Genomic DNA, 20,947 nt, shown 5'->3' on the forward strand with positions numbered 1-20,947 from the left:
TTCTCGAACAGAACATTTGAGGGAGCCAGCCCGGTGAAAATTGCTACTATCGATAGCTTAGACGGGGGTACTAATTGTCGGTTCCGAGTTTCTCGGAAAGTACGTCGACTGGGAGCATAAATCCCGAGAAGAACGGTTCTGGAGCGCGTTGATGACTGTGACGATGATGATGACGATGGATGACTGTGATGGCGGATGCGTAACGATTGAAATCGAAATTATGACGTTGCACGTGTTTACATTGTTATTTTGATGCAGGGATTTCTATATCATTGCATTACGGACAGGGAAAGCGTGGTGTTGTTGTGTGCCAGCCAGACAAGTTGGTTTAACAATGATTGTAAGCGTAATCGGCAAAACATGTTTTCCACGAATTATGAAACTGCTTGTGTGGAGCGGTTGCAACCGTTTATGCAGTTTAGTCTACTGTTATTCAGGGAGATATTGTCTGAGAATTGTATGACCTTAATGTATTGTACAGTTCGTGACACTCAGTGTTTGGCATCAATTATGAAGCAGTTTTTTTCATTGCACTTATTTGATTGATGGTGGAATAATGAGATAATGGCCAACAGCTGCTAATCATGCGACTGGCAGATTTTTACAGAGTTTTGAAAATTATTCTGAAATACTTAAAATTATTCGAGAATCACGGAGACTTGTTATGTTGTTATTGAAACTATAACAAATCGATATCATCAATATAAAATTTGCTGTAAGTCAACGGTACTATTTTTCATGAGATTATATAATGACTAATGAGCCATTTTACGAAGTGACAACAATGTTGATGATGATATTGGTTTTCACGGGTTATTGGACGCTACCTCCTGTCAAAATTCATTCATAAAATCGACTCGTAAAATGGACTATAAGGAGTTCATATGAGAAATACAGAATAACGCAAATGCATGTTGTAATCTGAAGATGTTTTCCAAATCTATTTACTAAGAATTAACCCTTTGTGGCCAAAGGAATTATCAATTGTGGTTTGTACCTTTAGATTGTTTGTATAGGGTAATTGTTCCCATCGTTGTGGTAGTACCTATTGTTGCGGTAATGGCCAATTGAGCACTTTTTCGACTGAAATGTTACCAAAAGGTATTTTTAATAGATGTATTGTGCTTAAATTATGAGATTGCACCATTTGTTTGCTTAAGATTTGCCCAAAAACCTATTTAAAAAAATATTTTCCTTAATATGTTTGCTGCTGTGTTCCTATTGTTGCGGTAGTGTTCCTAATGTTGCGGTATCCCATATGATTTCAATGGGATACCGCAACATTAGGAACAAATACCGCAACATTAGGAACAAATACCGCAACAATAGGAACACAATGTTCTTTTAGATAAAAACGAATAAAATGGTCATAACAGCCTCAAAGTGGCAATATTTCGTTATTTTCCCATAGATAAAGGATGGATTTTATTATTTTCAATTCAATCCAAGTAAAAAATTTGCTTGGGGCGATACAATTGTTGTTTAAGCATGAACCCAGTGCTTAACTCCTCCATGATCGGATCAATTACCCTATCAGACGTTGAAAATTTTGATTTTTTTTTTTAATATTTTACACTCAAACTTTTTTTCACGTTCAGATGCAGAGAACAACACCAGTGACGACCTTAGACAATCAGACACAGCATTCTTGAGAACGTTTACCAGGAAATTTATAAAGGATTACTTTCGAGTGAAATTCACAACGTCGCACGTCTCTTCTTAGGATATTCTTTTCTAAAACTTTTAGACCAGTGCTGTCATGGTAAAATCTGATTTTCTTTGGAGTTCTGTTAGGGCTCTTTTCAGGAATGCCTAGTAGGATTCTAAGAATTCTTTAATGCGTTTCTTCAGGAATTCCTCCAGAAAATTCTCAATAGATTCTTCTGGAAGTTCATCCAGGGGGCTTCCTGGAAAATCCTCAGATTTTCTTCCACGGGTGGGATCGCAAACTTCTCTATAGATTTATAGAAACCTTCCTTCATGGATTCTTTCAGATTTTTTCCGGCAATCCTTGAAAAATCCCTCCAAAGATTCTTTTAGAAGTTCCTTTAGAAATCACTTCAGGATTTATTTATTGACGTTTCTCCAGAAATATCTGAAGAATATCTCTTCTTGGGAGTACTGCACAGCAATCTCCAGTTTTCCAGGATATTTCTTTTTGCGATTCCTTTATGAATACTTCTCAAGTTCTTCTAGGGAAATTGTATCAGGAAGTTTTATCCACTAATACCAAGCAAGAAATTCTTTCAAGAATCCACAAGAATGTCCCGGAGTTTTTCCAGGGTTTGTTTCAAATCATATTTCAACAATTCATTAGAGGATTTGTTCTTAAATTCTTTTAGTATCTTTGTCTGCAATTTCTGCACGAATTCCCGATGCACTGTTTGCAAGGATTACTTCAGAAACTACTTCACGATTTAATTCGGAAATTTCTCAAGGATTTTTGTTAAAATTTTTTTTAGCGATTTTATCAGAAACTAATCCATTTTGTTCCTTGATTTATCAAAAAAAAAATCAATCAATTCTTCTAGAAATTCCTCCAAAGCCATCCCAGGTTTTTTTTTACCTTGTTGGGGAAATTAAACCGCTGCGTCCAATTAACTGAACTTTTGTGGTGAATCTCAAGAGCGCTCCCAAGGACTTTCCCAAGAGCTCCTCCATCGATTATTTCTGGAATTGTCTCAATGAAATTAAATCTTATCAGGAATTTTTTAAACATTTATATAGAAATTCTTTCAGATAACCCTCAAAGAATAACTCCTACATGTTTTATGTAATTTCTTAAAATGCTTCTGTAAATATCTGTGGGGTAATATTTCAAAAAATTCACGGAGGAATCTCCAAAGGAATCCCAGGGAATATTTCTGAAAGAACCGAAGGAGACATTCCAAAGAGAAACCGTCAAGGTATTTCTTCGGTAACCTCTGACGATATTTTCCAAGGGATTCCTTGGAAGAAAATCATGGAAAAATGTTTGGGGTAGTCTCTTACTGGCATTCTTGAAAAATCCTTAAACTAGTGAAGAAGTCTTAAGTGATATTTCAGATGAAATTCTTTAGTTGGCTTTAGATGGAATCCATGGAGGAATTTCGGAAAGAATCTTTGGAAGATTTTTTGAATAAATTGTTCGCTCAAGCTTTTATCGTATTTCGGCTAATGGCAGTGTAAAATTTATCAGAAAGAAGATTTTAGTGAAGAAATAGTGCGAATTCTAAACGGTTGCGGTTGCCGAAAGTAGCATTCGTATTTTTTTTTTTGCTTTTTTATAAGCTGGTGGTAGTGTTTTCGAAGTGGGAGTTATTAAACCGCAGCCAGAAGTGAAATCCACGGTGGAAGCATTCTTCGGTCTGAATCTTTGACCTCAAATGGATGGGAAAGCTGCATTAAAGGGAGTATTAAAGTGAATGCTGCTTGAAGAATTTTGGCACCTTTTCTATAGAGTGTGTAAAATGGAGGAAATTATTTAATTTCGGCGGAAGTGAATATGAAGAAAAAAAATGACTGATACCGCCGGATTTCGTCGCTGAGGAACAGACCATGACAACCTGCCCACATGCTTTTGTGTTGCATCGAATCAAAACACAATGTCATCATTCGCCTAGTACCGAGGGATGTGGTAAGAATGTTCCTTTACCGTCTTAATTTATGTCATTAAAAATGATCATTCAATACGATAATGTAAATAGGGATGAAAGCTTTTACTCGTTTCAGAGAGCGAGTAATGGCACTTAAGCCTAGGCTTCCGAGCCTGGACAAAAGGGGTAAATTCCTTTGTCCCATCCCAAGAAGAAAAGCTTCGACGGAGTGGCATTAACTTTCTTAGCAAAGTCACTCCCAACGTTCTGTGTCGTTTTAGTATCTCATATAAAAAGGAGTGGTTGGTACGAGATGTCCCCACTATATGCCTTTATTGTAGAAAAATTTACGCTGCACAGTAGGCCTGGCCGATTTAATGCTTGTAATGCATCTCTGATGTGCTGCAAGCATGAATGACAAGAAAAATGATAGAAGTAGTCGATTCTATCATTTTCCAGGATTCTTTCAATGAATGGCTGTGTATGTGGATACTAGACTAGACTAGACATTGTTTATCTAATTCCTGAAGATTATGTGAAAGAATCCCAAGGAATTTTCTGAAATAATTCTAGAAAGAGTTGCTAAAGAAAATTCTTGTAACTCTCCCTCAGAAATCCTTGGTGGAACTCTCACAAAGACTTATTAATAAATAGGGTTACAATGGGTATTATCGGCAGGTTTGCTCTCTTCGTCATGGGGGGTTTTTGTGAACCGAATTGCCTGAAATTTGGGCATATAACTCAGCTTGGTTGAGAAGGATTTGAGGCCAACTATAGGTTTCAATAAAGCCCCCATGATGAAGAGAACAAAACTGCCGAGAATACGCAAGTTCCCCTATTGAGAAAAATCCAAGACAAATCTTTCAAAAAAATTCATGGTGGATGTTCGGAAAAAAATCCCGAAGGAATTTATGAACCTAGTTTTAAAAGAATCCCTGAAAGAATGTCTGGAGAAATACTCTTCTAAATTTCTTAAAGAATCCGAAGAAAAATTCCTAATGCTTATAAGAATTTCAGGAGGAATTAATGGTGAAATACGTGAAGGAATACCCGGAGGAATTCATGAACTGCATGATTTTTTTCAGATATCACTGAAAGAATATCTACTGGAATTACAAAACAAAATCATGGAAGAATTTTTGAAGAATGTCCTGGAGACACTTCATGAAAAAAATATAGAAGAAACCCTAAAAGAATTTTCGGAGTATCCGATAGAGGAATTCCTGAAAGAATCCTGGGACAACTGTGTAAATATAACTACTGGAGTTATTTCTGAAGGATGAACGTCCATAAGTTACGCCATGCTTTGAGGAACGAGGGGTTCCAAAGAGTGTGATAATTTCAAAGGAGTCCTTTACAAACAGTGTGCCATAGAAGGGACAGGGGTGGGGGTGAAAATAGACATTTTTGCTTGACCTTACTTATGAAATTTCTAATAAACCAATAGAGCCATTTCAGGAATTCCATAGAAATCCTTTGGAAAATTTATGGAGGAACTTAAAACACCTCTAAAAATATTTCTGAAAGAAAATTCAATTTTTTTGAAGAATCTTTAAAGAAATTTCTGAAAGAATTCTGGACTTTTTTGCGTGGAATATATGGATGTCATTCGCAAATTGCCATGAGAATCTTCCAAGAGATAAATAAAGAATATGTAGGAGGATGTGTTCGTGAACCTAATTAGATCACTGCCAAGAATTTTGTTGATAATTCGTTATGGTTTACAAAAGACTCGCTTAGTACTTGGAATAGAATAAGTGAGGATCTTCAAAGTATAGCTGTAAGAAATCACTAAAGAAAATCCGGTAAAAATGTAACAAAAAATATACAAGAAGAGCTTAAGAATAATACACCTCTTATTCAGAAGAAAAAACAATAAAAACTGTTTTAAAATTGTTTTTTTTTTGTCTTTATTTTTGAGATTTTTAGGCCTAGGCTGGTTCATCTCATAATGGTGAGAAAAAAATTGCTTTAAATATATGGTTCGTGAAGTGTTGGCGAGAAAAAAATCTTTGTCGTTTTCTCATGAGCGTGAGAAATTTTGTTCAGCGGCGTGAAAAAATATGAACAGCGGCGCGCCGGGTCAATTTAACTGGCAGCGGCGACGTGAAAAAATTATCGGCGACGGCGGCGCGGCGCGGCGGCGCACACGTCTATTCAAAACGATTTTTTTTCTTCTGAAATTCCTAAAGGGATTCCGTCTGTGATTCTTCCAGGAAGTCCGAGATTCTTCCAGAGTTTTTGCTGGGATTTCCACCACTTTAAGCGGAACAACGCTCACGACGTGTACCCCATGGTGCGTGTACTCAGTGCACGATGGGACCGCTCTCGGGTAATACCTCCTGAGATTACTTCATGAAATCCTTGATTCCTTTATCTCACAGGAATTTCATCCTAGATTCTCGTAGTACTTTATATTGGAAAGTCTTCAGAAGTTTTTTTTTACTTCCAGAATGTATTCCTGGGAATTCCAGCGATTTTACCCAGGATTTCATTCAGGATTCTCCCAGGAGTTCTCTCAGGGATCCCTTGAGGAATTAGTTCCGAGATTACTTCAGAAACTTCTTCCAAAATTCAGTCGGAGATTCCTTTGGCAGCTCCTCCGGGGTTTCCTCCGTGATTTTTTCTGGGCTTCTGTCAGAATGTTTTTCTTCAGAAACTCCTCCGTGGATTTCTTTGGGAACGTATTCCGAGATTTTGAAACTCTTTCTGAGATTGCTCTTTGAGCTTACTCCGGGAAGTGCTTCTGGAGTTCTTTCAGAAACTGCTACCACGATTTCTTCAGAAACTCTTTCCAGGATTCATCTAGGAATTCCTTTCGGGTTTCCTCTAAGAGTTCCGTTTGACATTCCTTCAGCCTCTTCTGGAATTCCTCCGGAAGTTCATTCTGGTATAATTCCGGATGTTTCCAATGGAAATCCTCCAGGGGTTTTTTATTTGTTTTTTTTTTTAAGAAATTTCTTCTGCGGTGTTTGTATACGGATTTTTTTATGAAATACTCCAGGAAGTTTCTTCTGATTTTTCTCAGAAGCTATTACGCGAATCTCAAGTGTAATTTCTGGAGGAGTCCCGGAACTACATGTGAAATTCCTTGCATCCCCCGAAGGACCCCAGAGGGAACTTCAGAAGAAACTCCAAAAAGAATATCAGATATAGCTCCCTGAACAATCATAGAAGGCTGTGAAGAATTAGCATTAAGTTAAAATTCACAAATACAAAGAAATTAAAAAAAAAAATCATAGAAGGAAATCCTAGAGGGATCCTAGAAAAATAATTGTGGAGAAACCATGGAAGGTATTCCCGGAAGAATCTCCGGGGAAGAATGTTGGGGAAATCTTGGATGGAGTAATCATAGAGCGATTTCGTAGTTACTTTCTAGAGAAATTTCGAAAGCAATTTGAAGGAAATCCAGGAACTCCTGAAATAATCTCAGAAGATATTCCTCAAGCAAACCAGTCATCGGCAGTTCTCGCAATAGCTCGGCGAACTCCAACAAATTATTCTGCATAGGTACCGATCTTCAACTGAAGCTACTTCTTCGGTAGTACAAACTGTTAGCGAGACCTCGACGTTTCTTGCAGGCTATCCCAGCATTTCTTCTCCTTTCCATTACGAAGATGACTAACGACACAATTGTGGCATAGTTTGTCGGCGTGGAAACATTCTTCGGCGGCGTGATAGATACTCAAGCAACTCCAACAGGCTCGGTCTTGTCTCTGGTTTCGTGCGCCCCCACGACCAAATGTTCCTCTACCACGGCCACTGTTGTATCCTCTGGATGGTTCGAACGAACCCCGTTGACGCTGAATGCTGTCGGCCGTTTGGCGTAAAATGGCCGCCACTGTAACGGGTTGCTTCTGGTGCAATCTGCGATAGTCATTCTCGTTCTCTAGTTCCACTTCACGGATGCGTAATTGGCTCAGACTTCCTCCATCGGTTAGAACCTTATAGGCGAGAGTTCTTACCCGACTGTCAGTTGACCCTCTCGTCACCGTACGCGAAGTGACCTCGAATTCCTCATCAGGTTTGTAGGAACACAATTTCGCCGCAGCTGTATCTCGTTTTACGTACTGGACGTTCTGTTCTCCGCTTCGTTGTACCATATTGGCCAACTTGTTCCGCTATGAAAGCATGTACTGTAAGTTCTTGAACCAAAGTGGGCATCAAGTCGAGCGATCGCATTCGAGCATTGACCTTGCTTTGATGCGGAATAGATACATTCTCGTGGATTCATCGACATCTTGGGTGAGATGCATGGATGCGGTGAAAACGTTCTTCGAATGATCGTAGTCTCGCTTAGTTAGTTAGTTCTGATTCGCCCGCTGTTTGTGCACACTCAGGAATATTGAGCGTACTCAGCGACATAGCATTCATCGTGGTGGGCTTGTCGTGGCTGGACATTCGCGCATTGTACTTGTCCTTGCTTCACAGAATTCATCCTCGTACTGTTCTTTGGCCACTAACTTCCGATTCCATTCTCCAAACGTGTTCTTTCCAATTCGGCCTTCACTTTTCTCGTATGCCAACACTTTTTTTGTAGTCTTCCGTCTCTTAATCCTGTAAAAGGAAACAAAATTCTCCTTAAGATAACGGTTCCGAACAAATCAATCTTTGATGTTATTTAATTTTAACTTTGAATCATGATTGAAAAACTCCTATCTAATCGGGATACATTAGTCATTACATTTGGGATTTAGTATTTCAGTTGTTTGTCTTTTCAATAGGATTCCACGTTCTGAAACCCGTGGCATCCGCTTTTCCAATCGGATTCTTAATTTTCTGACTTCCGCCTTTTCAATCGGAGTGCAATATTAATAACACTGCTCTCGCGTTTTCAATCGAGGTTCATATAAATTTCTCTCTTTTATAACCGATTCAAAGTTCTCACTATTCCGTTCTGGGATTGTTTTTACTAAACTTAACACCTTCGGTTGTTGTGATAAACATCACATCTATCGGCTAAATTGTCAACTAATTGAATGTACGTCGATACTGTATGGAATATCAAGATCTATTCTGGCACTATAGGGTTAGTTGACTCGTGGTACTCCTAGGCTACTCGGCAAACTCGGACTGTTAAATTTCTCCAGTTGAATACCTACCTTACCTTGATACCTTGTTGGCTACAAAGTAACTTTACTCCAATGCCGAGCGTATAGTAGAGCACCATCTTCGTCGGTCTTGGGCGATGTTCCTCCAGTTTCCCCGAACGTGTAGGGATCGTAGATCTTCTTCAACCGCGTGCAGCCAGCGAGTTCACGGCCGCCCACGAAGTCGCCTACCTCTACCGGGTTCTCTGCTGAATATTGTTTTCGCTATTCTTTCTTCCGTCATTCGCACTACGTGTCCAGCCCACTGAAGTCTGCCGTATTTTATACGTTTCACAATATTCGCATCTTCGTACACTTGGTACAACTCGTGATTCATGCGTCTGCGCCACACTCCATTTTCTTGTTTCCCACCGAGAATTGTCCGCAGCACTTTGCGCTCAAAAACTCCAAAAGCTTTTCGGTCTACCTCCTTTAACGTCCACGCTTCGTGACCGTAGAGGGCAACCGGAAGAATCAGAGTCTTATACAGAGCGAATTTTGTTTGCGTTTGCAAGTTACGGGACCTAAGCTGGCTACGCAATCCGTAAAAGGCCCTATTCGCAGCTGCAATACGCCTTTTCACTTCACGGGAAACGTCATTGTCACATGTCACAAGTGTTCCAAGATAAACAAATTCTTCAACAACTTCAAACACTTCCCCATCAATCACTACCTCAGCACTAACACCACTAGGCCTGCTTCTGTCTCTACCCGCTATCATGTACTTCGTCTTGGTAGAGTTAATCGTCAAGCCTATCCTCGCTGTCTCTCTCTTCAGAGGAGCATAAGCTTCCTCCCCTGCCCTACGATCGATGCCGATGAGATCAATATCGTCCGCAAAACCGAGGAGCATGTGCGACCGTGTGATGATAGAGCCATTCCTCTGCACGCCTGACCTCCTAATCGCTCCTTCGAGTGCAATGTTGAACAATAAATTTGAAAGAGCATCCCCCTGCTTCAATCCATCCAAGGTCACAAACGACGTAGACACTTCGTCCGCGATCCGAATACTTGATTTTGATCCATCCAGCGTTGCGCGTATCAGCCTAATTAGTTTCGCCGGAAAACCATGTTCTGACATTATCTTCCAAAGCTCATTTCTTTTCACTGAATCGTACGCTGCTTTAAAATCAATGAACAGATGGTGAATCTGCAAGTTATATTCCCGAAATTTATCTAGGATCATCCGCAGGGTAAACATTTGATCCGTCGTTGATCGGCCCTCACGAAAACCAGCCTGGTATTCGCCGACGAAGGACTCCTCAAGAGGTCGCAGTCTGTTGAACAGGACACGCGACAGTATCTTATACGCCGAATTTAAAAGGGTAATCCCTCTGTAATTGGCACACTCCAGTCTGTGCCCTTTCTTGTTTCCAGTTGAATACAAATCGATAATCAATTAATGAGGCGTCCGGCAAAGTTGTGGCTCATAGATTGACCTAGGAGTACCAAGGGCCAACTAACCATCTAGGGCATTTGGGGAAATGCGACGATCGATTGATCGTTTTCCTAGTGTAATTCCCATACAAATTTTGAATTTTTAACCAAATGAGCTCAAATTTTAGAAGAAGGCATATAATCTCGTTACGAATCGAATACGCGGAGTGGAGCAAAAACGATTTTTGGAGCCACGCTAATGAATACGTCATCCTAAATTATAGGCAAAATTAGACAACTCACTATAAATGTCAGTTTCTAAATCTCGTATTAAAAACTTCACTTTTTCTGTCATCTTATGTATGCAAGGTCTCCTGGGGTAAAATGCACTGTTGAGGCTAAAAGCAACCTTCTTGTTTTTTAAAGATTAAACATCGGTTTTGAAGCTTCGAAACCATGTCAGTCTAATAGAACAACGTAAGCTATGATCACCTGACGCAAACGGAGAACCAAATGAAACAGGACAATTCTGATTGAATTTTCTTGATTGCTTGTCTAATGTTTTAGCCCTCCACTTCCCATGGTTGCTCTATAGCACTATCGATTTTCGATAAAAAAAAAATATCGAGACAAACAGAATTAGATGAATATAATGAAAATGTTTTTGAAATATGATTGTAGTCTCATTAGAAAAAAAAACCTAACTTGTTTAAATAGTAAAACTATTGGCAAACAATCAAAACATTATTGATTTACAACTGAAATTTGTTTTGTTGATTTTCAATAATAAGGCCAATTTGCAATAACTTTCCTGCAAAATCGTAACAAGAACAACTTAAGTAACAAAAACATAAATCCCAGACCATGCTGAGGGTGAGGGGTTCGATTCCCAGGCGGTCCAGGAACTTTTTATAAAGGAAACTTCCTCGACTTCCTTGAGCATAGAGTATCTTCTTGCCTGTCACACAATATTCAAATGCTAAATGTTCATTGGTTGATGAAGCTCTCAGTTAAAAACTGTGGGAGCCCTCAAAGAACACTATACTGAGAAGCATGCTTTGTCTCAGTTGAGACATTATACCCGAAGAATAAGTCGTCCTACCGGAGAAAATATGCATTTTATCCATGAAGAGAAAACAACTTCTACACACCCATTATTATGACGCGTTTTATTCAAAGCAAGAATGCGTTCTGCCACGCATTCCAATACAGTAGTATATTATTCAAAAGCTTTATTCTCAAAATACGACTGTATCAGGACTCATGATTCAGTTTAAGCCAATTTTGAATAAGAACCTGATTGAAAATATTAGTTTCATGGTTAATTCTACAAAAATTACCCAATCCATAGCAAAGAAAACAAAAAAGATTAAACATATTTCCAAATCATTGTTACTCATACTCTGTTGATCATATGTAAGCTGATGCCACCATTTGCATAGCACGCATATATCAATCTAAGCATATTTCTACTCATTCCCTCACTGAACTTTCCATCAATCGTCCGTTAGTCAACGACTACTAGATACCTACGTTGAATTTATTCGGAAATCGGAACAGAGGACACACGTACCAACCAACCAATGTCGATGACTGCTATGATGATTTGAATGATGATTCTCCCTCCCTTGTCGGCGCCTGCTCTGCTGCTGGGATTGGAAAGCGCGCTATCAACAACAGCGACAGCAGCTGCATTAAATCCAGCAACAATAACGGTCGTCTTGCTTCCAGTTTGGACGGTCGCCAATATGGCCGAAAAAAAGGCGAAACCCCACCGACACACTCGGCGCATATCACCCACCGGCAAGTGAGAGAAACCATCATCCGCATCATCCATCCAGGGGGTGGTGGAAATGCGTGCACAGACAGAATCATCCCTCCCGCCCGAGGCATATCACATCCGGGGTGGTTGCAGCTGGCTGCTGGACGCACACTGACTTGCAGGATGAGCAAGGAGGATAGCACCAGCCAGGATCAGTGCGAGAGCGAGGACGACGATGAAGATGTGTAGCAGAAAAGCATGCTAGCAGGCAGCCAGCAGCCGCCACCGCCGCATATCTCACAGATATATTTCGGTATCGAATTCAGTTCATTCTACACCGTCGCGTCGTTCCGTCATCATTCAGGTCTTTGTCGACGTTCGGCGCTGGCCATTGCCGTTCTTATCGGAAGCGTGGCGTTACCAGGGAAAGCCAGTCCACTTTTGGAGTCAGTTCGGAACGGCAGCAATGTCCGCAGCTGTCTCGGCGGTGCTGGAAAACTTGTTGCCATAGTAGAAAGACGGCTCACTTTCCGGCCAACGAGGAAATCCGTCTTGTGCAAAGGCATTCTTTCCTAGAAGTGTCGACGAAGCAGAGGCAGAGAGAAAGCCTTTCGTGGCCAGGATTCTCACAAAAGGGGTGGTGAGCGGGAGGCAAACGCCAGCAGAGAAGGACTTTCGATTTTGCACCCTGCCAACTGTGTCGAGCTTTAAATCAAAGTCCGTCAGCGGAGTCGTCAATGCCATCGCATCGTCATCAAAGGGATCTAATTTCTGAAGAGGATCTCTGCTTCGCGAGCTCAGCCGGCGTTGGTTGTATTGATTTTAGCAAACGGCAGCAACCAGTCACCCTTGGAGACGATCTAATTTCACTTTCACTTGTAGCCATCGAAGCAACCGACTAAAGACGAAGACGGGTGTCAGCCAGGGATCGCAGTAACCTTGGACAAGCTACTGCTGCTGGCTTCCAGGACGACCGAAGTAAAATACCCAGTAGAGCCAGTCGCCCTCATTCAACTATCGATTTCATTCATTGAATCCAAACTCTCGCACTTGGGACGAGGGCAGAGCTGCTGATACCCTGGAATCTACAAAACTGACATTTCCAGGAAACTCCCAGCATAGAGAGGAAGCCATTCGCAATAACCTATATTGGCATCGAAGCTGTGGAAGAGCTGCCATACTATTCCGGTAACTATTGGTAACCCATCATCATCGTGGTTTCCTGTGCTACTGCAGTAGCAGTTGTTTCCGTAAAACCCCGGCTAAATTGCAACGCCCTCTGCCTTCCCAATCGCCGATCACCGCCTGCTTCGATTGACGAGGAGCGGCGTGCCGAGTGTGATTGTAGTTTATAGTGATAAACATAAGCATATATGTATGTTTAGTCCCGGTCAGTAGTTCGATCTGGCACACACTCGATTCCTGGAATATACGACGAATCAATCGACCTTCCGACACCGGTGAGGACCGAACGAACCAGTATTTTAGAATAACAAGAAGTCCTTCCTCGTATGGCACTGGGTGGCATTTCACCTTGGAAACTTCTTACTCGATACAGACACTTTACACCTCTTGCGCCGGATTTCGGATTCGTTGCTCGGATCAACCGAGGTCAATCGATTCTGCTTTGTTGGTGATTGAAAAGTTCAAGTGCTCTGGTGGTGGACCATTCATAAACTGTTCCGACATTGATTTACGGGACTGGATGTTGATTATTGTGGAATCTGTGCAATTGTGATAAGGAAAATTCTTCGTAGAGAAAAACAGTAGTGAATATCAATTATGCTGGAATCGAACCGGGAGATAAATAGTTGAACTAATTAAGCTGTGTTGTTAAAGACTGTTAGTTGTTGTGGTGTGTATTCTATCAATTGAAGAGATTTTATCCCGACGGCCAACATGATGTATAATCGAAGGCAGCACAATATGCAGTATTGCGGAAAATTCAACTACGGCCAATGTAAGTACTCTCTGCTTTCATGAAATGTTCTGGATGTTTAAAAATATGCTCTGTGTTTCAATGTAAAATTTCTCAATAATTTCTATTATGTAATTTATGATAACTGATTCGAATCATACACATTTTTTTGGAACATTCTGGAAGATTTTTCTCTGTCATGTAATGAAAGTATTTTGAGGATGCGGATATAACTAACAAGCCAAGATTGCTTTAATCCTAATCTGATTTTGCAGTCAGTATATAGTAATCGATTCAGCTCTAAAACAAGAAGTTATTCATTAATTTAAAACAATATTTGATATTCTTAGTTGATATTTGATATTTTATAAGTCTGCAAGATAGTGCTAGGAACAGTGTTGATCGCTTTAAGTCAATCAATTCATAATTAATTTCTGTTGCTTCCTTTGAAATCTGCAACTTGCAGTTGTGATTATGCCGCTCTAGTGTTATTCTTATTCTTCTTCTATTTAGCGTAATGTTCCCACTGGACAAAGTCAGTTCTCTGCTCAGTATTCTATGACTACTTTTACAGTTGTTAACTTAGAGCTTTCTTTACCAATGTCCATTCGTGGAGCGGTTAGTTAGGTTAGAAACAAGTTTTACTGACAAATAGACCACTAATATCGAATTCAGCCCAACGTTACTAGAACTGAGAGGATGTATTGACACTTTTACATTGTTTAAAATTACTATGTCATCGTTATTAGATATTTTTTATCTCAATTGCTGGACACTCGCATTACTTAAACTGTTAGCATGACTGCAAGTTTTTTTTTTTATTCCATTTTTGGAGAGGCGTTCCAGTTCTGGTAGGTTTCAGGGGATTTTACAGACGTTACAGGAGTGTTCCAGAGAGTTTCAGGGAGGCCCACGAGTGCTCCCGGGGGCTTTGGGTGGTTTTAGGGGCGCGCCAGGGATTTTGAAGGGTTCCAGAGGTATTCTTCTCGTAGACTAGCGTAGACTTTTCATGACCTCAACCCCAATCTCTAATGTCCACGTAGACTTGAGGAAAAAGATTTATACGTTAAAAAAAATAAGAAAAAGCAATCTCAACAAAATTTTGGAGAATATGTTACATTGTATTTAATATTAAAAAAAAGTTTCAAAGATTAAATATTCTGCAACTTTCGCAAAACAAGTTTCAACCTTTTTCAATTTCACTGCACGGAATGGATGCCTGATTTAACGTTGGGATTACTTTTTTTATCTATATAAATAAACATAGAATGGTGTTTGTATGCTATGGCTCGGGAACGGGTCAACGGATATACTTAATTATTTCATTGTTGTATTCGTACAGGGCTCCGACGTGTTCGTGCGAAAAAATAATTGGAAAAAGTGTCCGGGAAGGTAAGAAAAACGGAAAAATCTGAAATTTCGTTTTAAGGGAATTCTATGGAACTGGAGGTCAAAAAACACAGTAGGCCGTTTACCGTTTACCGAGACCGCTAGTTTTGAATAAAAATAAAAGACTGCTTTTTAGATTCTTGAAAAAAAAAAACAAATATACAGGTCGGACTCGATTATCCGGAGACTCGATTATCCGGGGTTCGATAACCGGAATTTTAGACTCGATTATCCGGAGTATTTTTTATTGAGATTTTTTTTTATCTTTAATGCAGAAATTCAAAATCGTTCAATATTATAATACTGTGCTGACCCGATTTTGGGAGGCCTCGATTGCGTTTTCTACAGATATTATCGATTTTCTGATCCGATTGTGTTGCCTTTTTTTAACGAGAAAAAGTGTTTTACATTCGGCATACTATTTTACAATCAATCTTAATATCAGTTGATATGTTTTGAAATCATATACAAATTACGTAACAAACAAATCTCAAGTTATATTTGAAAATGGCCAAACCATTTAAAATTACGTTTCAGCTAAAAAAATGCTGACAATGCCTGTAGAGATTCCTTCGGATATTACTGCTGGGATTCCTCTAGAATTTCAATGAAAAAAACCTCCAGAGATTTTTTCAATGATGAATTCCCGATACAAACATCCAGCAGTTGGAAGCATTCAAATAAGATGATGAATTCCTCTTGGTATCAATTGGTATTCCTCCAAGAATTCCGTATGGAATCCTTCAGTCCGCCTGGGATTTCTTTAGGAAATACTACTGCAGATTCTTCCTTTCTACCTTTTTTTACCTACAATACCACCAGGGTTTTCTCTTTAAATTTCCTAAGAATTATTCTTGCGGTTCTTGGAAAGATTTCTCCAAGGTTTTTTTTTAGTTCCTCCAGGATTTTCTGTTCGTGGAGCATAAGAAGTCCTTTAGGGAGGAAGTCCCAAAAGTAATGCTGGAGTTTCTCCACGAATTATTCCAGGAGCTCCTTTTCCTTGGATTTCTGCAGAGTTTCTGCCATATATTCCTCAGGATATTTTTAGGGATTTCTCCAGGAACTGCTATATACCCGAGCAGGAGAGAATAGGTGTAGAATATTAACTGAGATATGCAAAACCTAAATCAATAAATGGTGCGTGTTCTATAATTCAATAAAACCTCAAGTAGTCCTCAATACCAAACTAATAACTCTTTGAGGTATTTTTGTCGATGACTCAATACCTTGTCTTGGTATGATATCTAATTCGTTCCTGCTCAGGAATAGACCTTCAGGATGTTGTCTATGGATTTCTCTGGGGATTTTTCAAGAATTTTTTACAGAAACCTTCTATGATTTACAGTAATTCTCGTAGTAATTCAGAAATTTCTTTCAAACTTCTCTAAAGATTTCTCCAGTGATTTTTCCAGGGGCAAATCAAGAAATTCTTTTAAAGATTTCTACAAGTATTCCTTTAGCGAGATTGTGATCGTTTTCGTATGAGGCGTGTTTTTGCGGAATTGACATCACCGCTCTTAGTGCTACGTGTGTATCATAGACTTAGTGCAGAAGCTCTGGGTAAGAATACCTTGTAATATAACCCGGAAAGGCAACGAAAACGGATCCACTCGTTGATCTGAAATGGGAAATGTTTTTTGTGATGTTTATTTTTATTTGCCGCTCAATTATGAATTATGATTCAAGCTGTCTACACCTGTTCCACTTCACCTATAAAAATGTATTGATTTTGATTTTTGGCTCTGTTTGACGTGCAGATTCAGAATATCGGATTATCTCAACATCGTTGAAGAAGCCAATTATTATAAGCTCCGAGAAAACTGTGTTGCAGGAGGCATATCATGCCAACAAAAATTAGAAGATAAAATTGTTCCGCTATAAATAGCAAAAGTACATTTCTAATACTACAGCCCTATTCATTACATTTTTTTCTCGTTCATCAAAACTGACAAAAATTAACATAAACCACATCCCTTCACTATTCCCCTTAAACTGTATTGTTTCATTTGATAGAATCAGAACCTTTTTATGGAGTTCAAAATTCACAAAAAAAACTATGTCAATTTTGTCAGCCTAAACTACAATCAAGATCCCACTGTATTCAGTATTCTAAATGAACGCCTATAACTTACATCACGCTTTACGAGGAGAAGAGAAATTCAACATTGTGTGATGACCAATACGAAAACTTCAGAGGTCTCATTAAAGCAGTATAACTAGGAGGAAAGAAAAAATAAAAAAAGGGTTACGTAATTTATGGACGTCCCCTAATTTAAATTTCTGGCAACGTCACAGCTTCATGCACATAAAATAGCAAAAACATATACTTTTTCAATTTAAATTTTTTTTCGTGATTCGATTATCCGGAGAATTCGATTATCCGGAGTGAAATAAAAATCAATACTCCAGATAATCGAGTCCGACCTGTAATAGCCAAATTATGATACTGTATAGTATGGTTTTCAAATTTGATTTTAGTGCTAGGATTTAGACTTCAATGTTATATAAAATAGTATTATATTGCAGAGGGAATTACGATACATAAACATTATTAGGCCTGTTCACTTTTTCAAAAATGTTCTCTGAATCTCAAGTCCACTCCCATATTTTGATTGGCGAAGTAGCTGGTCAAAATGTCAGCCAAATCCATTGAAATTAAGACAATTTTCGAACTTAAAAAATCATAATCACACTAAAACTTGCCAAAATATGTTTTCCATAAATTGAAAGATATACTTGTTTGCTACAAGCTCTCCAAACAACGTATGCCAATAAAATTAAAGGAAACATATGTAATAATTACATTTGTGATCAGAAAAACCTTAAAAAGTTTATTTTGTGATAAATTTTGTTCTAGAACCCCCTAATATACGTAATAGGTTGGATATTTGAAAACAGCATCATATTCTCTAATGATGATCAACCTGGGCTTGTTAGGGGAATATCTGTAAATAAAAAGAAAATCGTGTTTAGTACACTGTAGTTTTTTTACGACGGTAATGGTCCCGCGTAAAAAAAACCGCGTTATTCAAAAAAAAAACGCGTTATTTAAAAAACCGTCGCAAAAAAAAACGCGTTATTTCATTAGATTAGATGTGGTTCTGGCTCTTTTACGCGTGTTTTTGAAAAAAACGCAGATTTTTTTTACGACGTTTTTCTAAAATAACGCGGTTTTTTTAGGACGGACAGCGTAAAAAACCGCGTAAAAAAAGCTTCAGTGTACTGTTCCTTTGAATTCCACTAAGAATTTGCATCCTTTGACAGATACGTACCTTCGACCTCAACTATAAGGTCGTCTTCAGTATCTTGTACTTGACTCGACTACGTATCTGTCAAAGGATGCACATTCTTAGTGGATTTCAAAGGAACAGTACTTAACACGATTTTCTTTTTACTTGTATTCTCTAATGTTTTGTGGTTATTTGCTTCTTTGACATCAATGCTGTAGGAATTGAGCAAAAATTATTAAAATTAGGGATAGCCAATTACGTCCCAAAAAGTAGCTTTTCGGTGGCAATCGTGCTCCTAAGATGTTTTAGAGAGTCTTTTTGGGATTTCTGGGATTCCTGCAGGAGCTACTACTGGTATTTCTCATGGAGTTCATCGAATGATTTTTTTTTTCGGATATTTACCAAGGCTTTTCCTTGTAGTTGATTATCTAATTTCTTGCAGTGATGCACCTAAGCTTATTTTCCTTCAGATTTTCTCAGGACTATTCACAGAATCGTTACCAGAAATTTTCCCGAGATTCTGGGTGCTCCTCTTTGGAATTTCTTTAAAAATTGCCTCCAGAGTTCTTGCAGGGTTTTTTCAAAGAGTTTTTCTCGAAATATCCTGGGAGCGAGCAATGGCGCGTAAGCCTAGGCACTAGGGCCAGGACACGAACTAAATACCTGTGTCCCATCCCAGGACGCACCAAGGACCAAGGGGGGACATTAACCTTCATAGCATCGTCACCCCCATCGATTTTCACAGTATTTTGCTTTTCTATGAACTGAGCGGTTGGTACGAGATGTCTCCACTCATTGTTTTTATTGTTGAATTAAAAACGCTGCACAGTAGGCCTGGCCGCTTTAATGATTGTAATGCATCTAGGATGTATTGCAATCATTAATAATGACAAGAAAAATGATGGAATTATTCGTTTCTATCATTTTCCAGGATTCTTTCAATGATTGGCTGTGTATGTGTAGACTAGACTAGACTAGACTAGAGTTTTTCCCGAAATATCCTGGGATAACTTACGAGATTTCTTGTAAAAAAATCCCGGAGAAAAATCTAAAAGAATCCCGGGCAAATTTTGCGAAAAATCTTCGCAAAGACTTATGTGAGAAATCTTGAGAGGAACTACAAACTGGGACATCTTTGAAAAAAAGTTCTTAGACTAATCCCAGAAGAAACTATCAAGGATATTTAAGAAGGAACTCTAAACACCTCTAAAAAATCTCAGGAGAAACTACGTGAGAAATCCACGAGAAATATCTGAAAACAGTCTTTGGAAGAAATCACTGGAAAAACTTCTGCAAATTACCTAGAGAAACGAGCGCTCAACGCATACTGAGTTTGCACCGATCATATGGTTGGTGACGAAGTATGTGTCAGTCGAGCTTCAATATCAACATTCTAAAAACAATACGCGCACACTTGTTGTACGTAGGCCGCGAGAGTGCGGGAGATTGGCATCTAAGAGCCGAAAGAGAGATAAAGTTGTGAAAGACGGACCTGGTTTAGGGTGGTGCTTCGAATCCAGTTTGACTTTCTATTCTGCAGAGTTGTAACTTGTTCTGTAGCTTAGTTGGTTAAAGCGCCGGACTAGCGATAACGGAGTCGTGGGTTCGAATCCCACCAAAACAAGTGGTAATTTTTTCACAAATTTATCTCTCAATTTGCCAATTAAACGTACTTTGCCTAAAAATACTTCAAGTTTTTACGTTTACCTAGAGAAACTCTTGGAAAACTATTCCGAAATCACTAAAAGAAATTCCTGGACAAACTTTGGATTTTTTTTGGAAAGATCTCCGGGAGAAATTCAGCGAGAAACTCTGGAAAGATATCTGGGGGTACATACTCTAGCAGATACCCCGTGAAAAACCTCGAAAAACCTGAAATCGTGAAAAATCTCGGAAGAAGCTATTTGTAGAAGCAAATACGTAAAAACCTCTGGCAATACTCGGAAAAACTGGAGAAAGCCAGAAAAGGAAACGTTTTGATAATTTCAAGGAAAAACTCTACGAGAAACTGAAAATGAATTAAAAGGAGGAATTCTGGATGGATTTGAAGAAATTGTAACTCGGAAGCTCATGGGATAGGGATCTTCAGGGTCGTTGAAGGCATTTCTAACACACCCATATACAAAGCGATGAATGACCAATCTCAGCAGGAGCAAATTACAAGAATATTGCCGACAGAGGTGTACAGGCTCAGAATTGACCAGTATAAAAGGGGGGGGGGAGTCTATACAACACACCGTGATCCACGAAAGGCGAGGCCTGGAGGTTCCTTTGTGAACCCGGAAAACGTAACAAAGGAGGTGAAAAATCTTACAAATCAGGGTTGCTCTTTCCTATAAGGACTACTCCTGAGGCAACTTCTATTTACAATGGTTTTATTGGTGACGTCACAGATTTAGGGTACATACGTGCATGCTGAACTGGTGGTACTTGCTCACTACGGATCCGGATCATGATCATGGTGATCGAACCGGTGGCAATCGGTTGATGTGGGCTCGAAAGGGGTTTATCGGTCGACTACTAACACGAGTAGCGACCTCTACGATGTCGAGGGAGCCGGGGAGCCAGCCAGATGAATATCGTCTCTCTCTGTCGGGAGAGCCGGG

General features: G+C 39.3%; 2 protein-coding genes across 2 annotated transcripts in view; one reads left to right on the top strand and one right to left on the bottom strand.

Moving 5' to 3' along the window:
• The window catches only part of LOC134285824 (uncharacterized), a 392,906-nt gene that overhangs the window by 70,212 nt on the left and 301,747 nt on the right, over positions 1-20,947 (bottom strand). The gene's annotated exons all lie outside the window — the stretch shown is intronic.
• Positions 13,704-20,947, top strand: part of LOC134284140 (loricrin-like) — a 35,463-nt gene continuing 28,219 nt past the window's right edge. Inside the window, exon 1 of the mRNA XM_062842468.1 lies at positions 13,704-13,764. Coding sequence (XP_062698452.1) covers positions 13,704-13,764 — 61 coding nt within the window. The remainder of the gene's footprint in view (positions 13,765-20,947) is intronic.

The sequence above is a fragment of the Aedes albopictus genome, chromosome 1 (assembly GCF_035046485.1).
Source record: "Aedes albopictus strain Foshan chromosome 1, AalbF5, whole genome shotgun sequence".
NCBI lineage: Eukaryota > Metazoa > Arthropoda > Insecta > Diptera > Culicidae > Aedes > Aedes albopictus.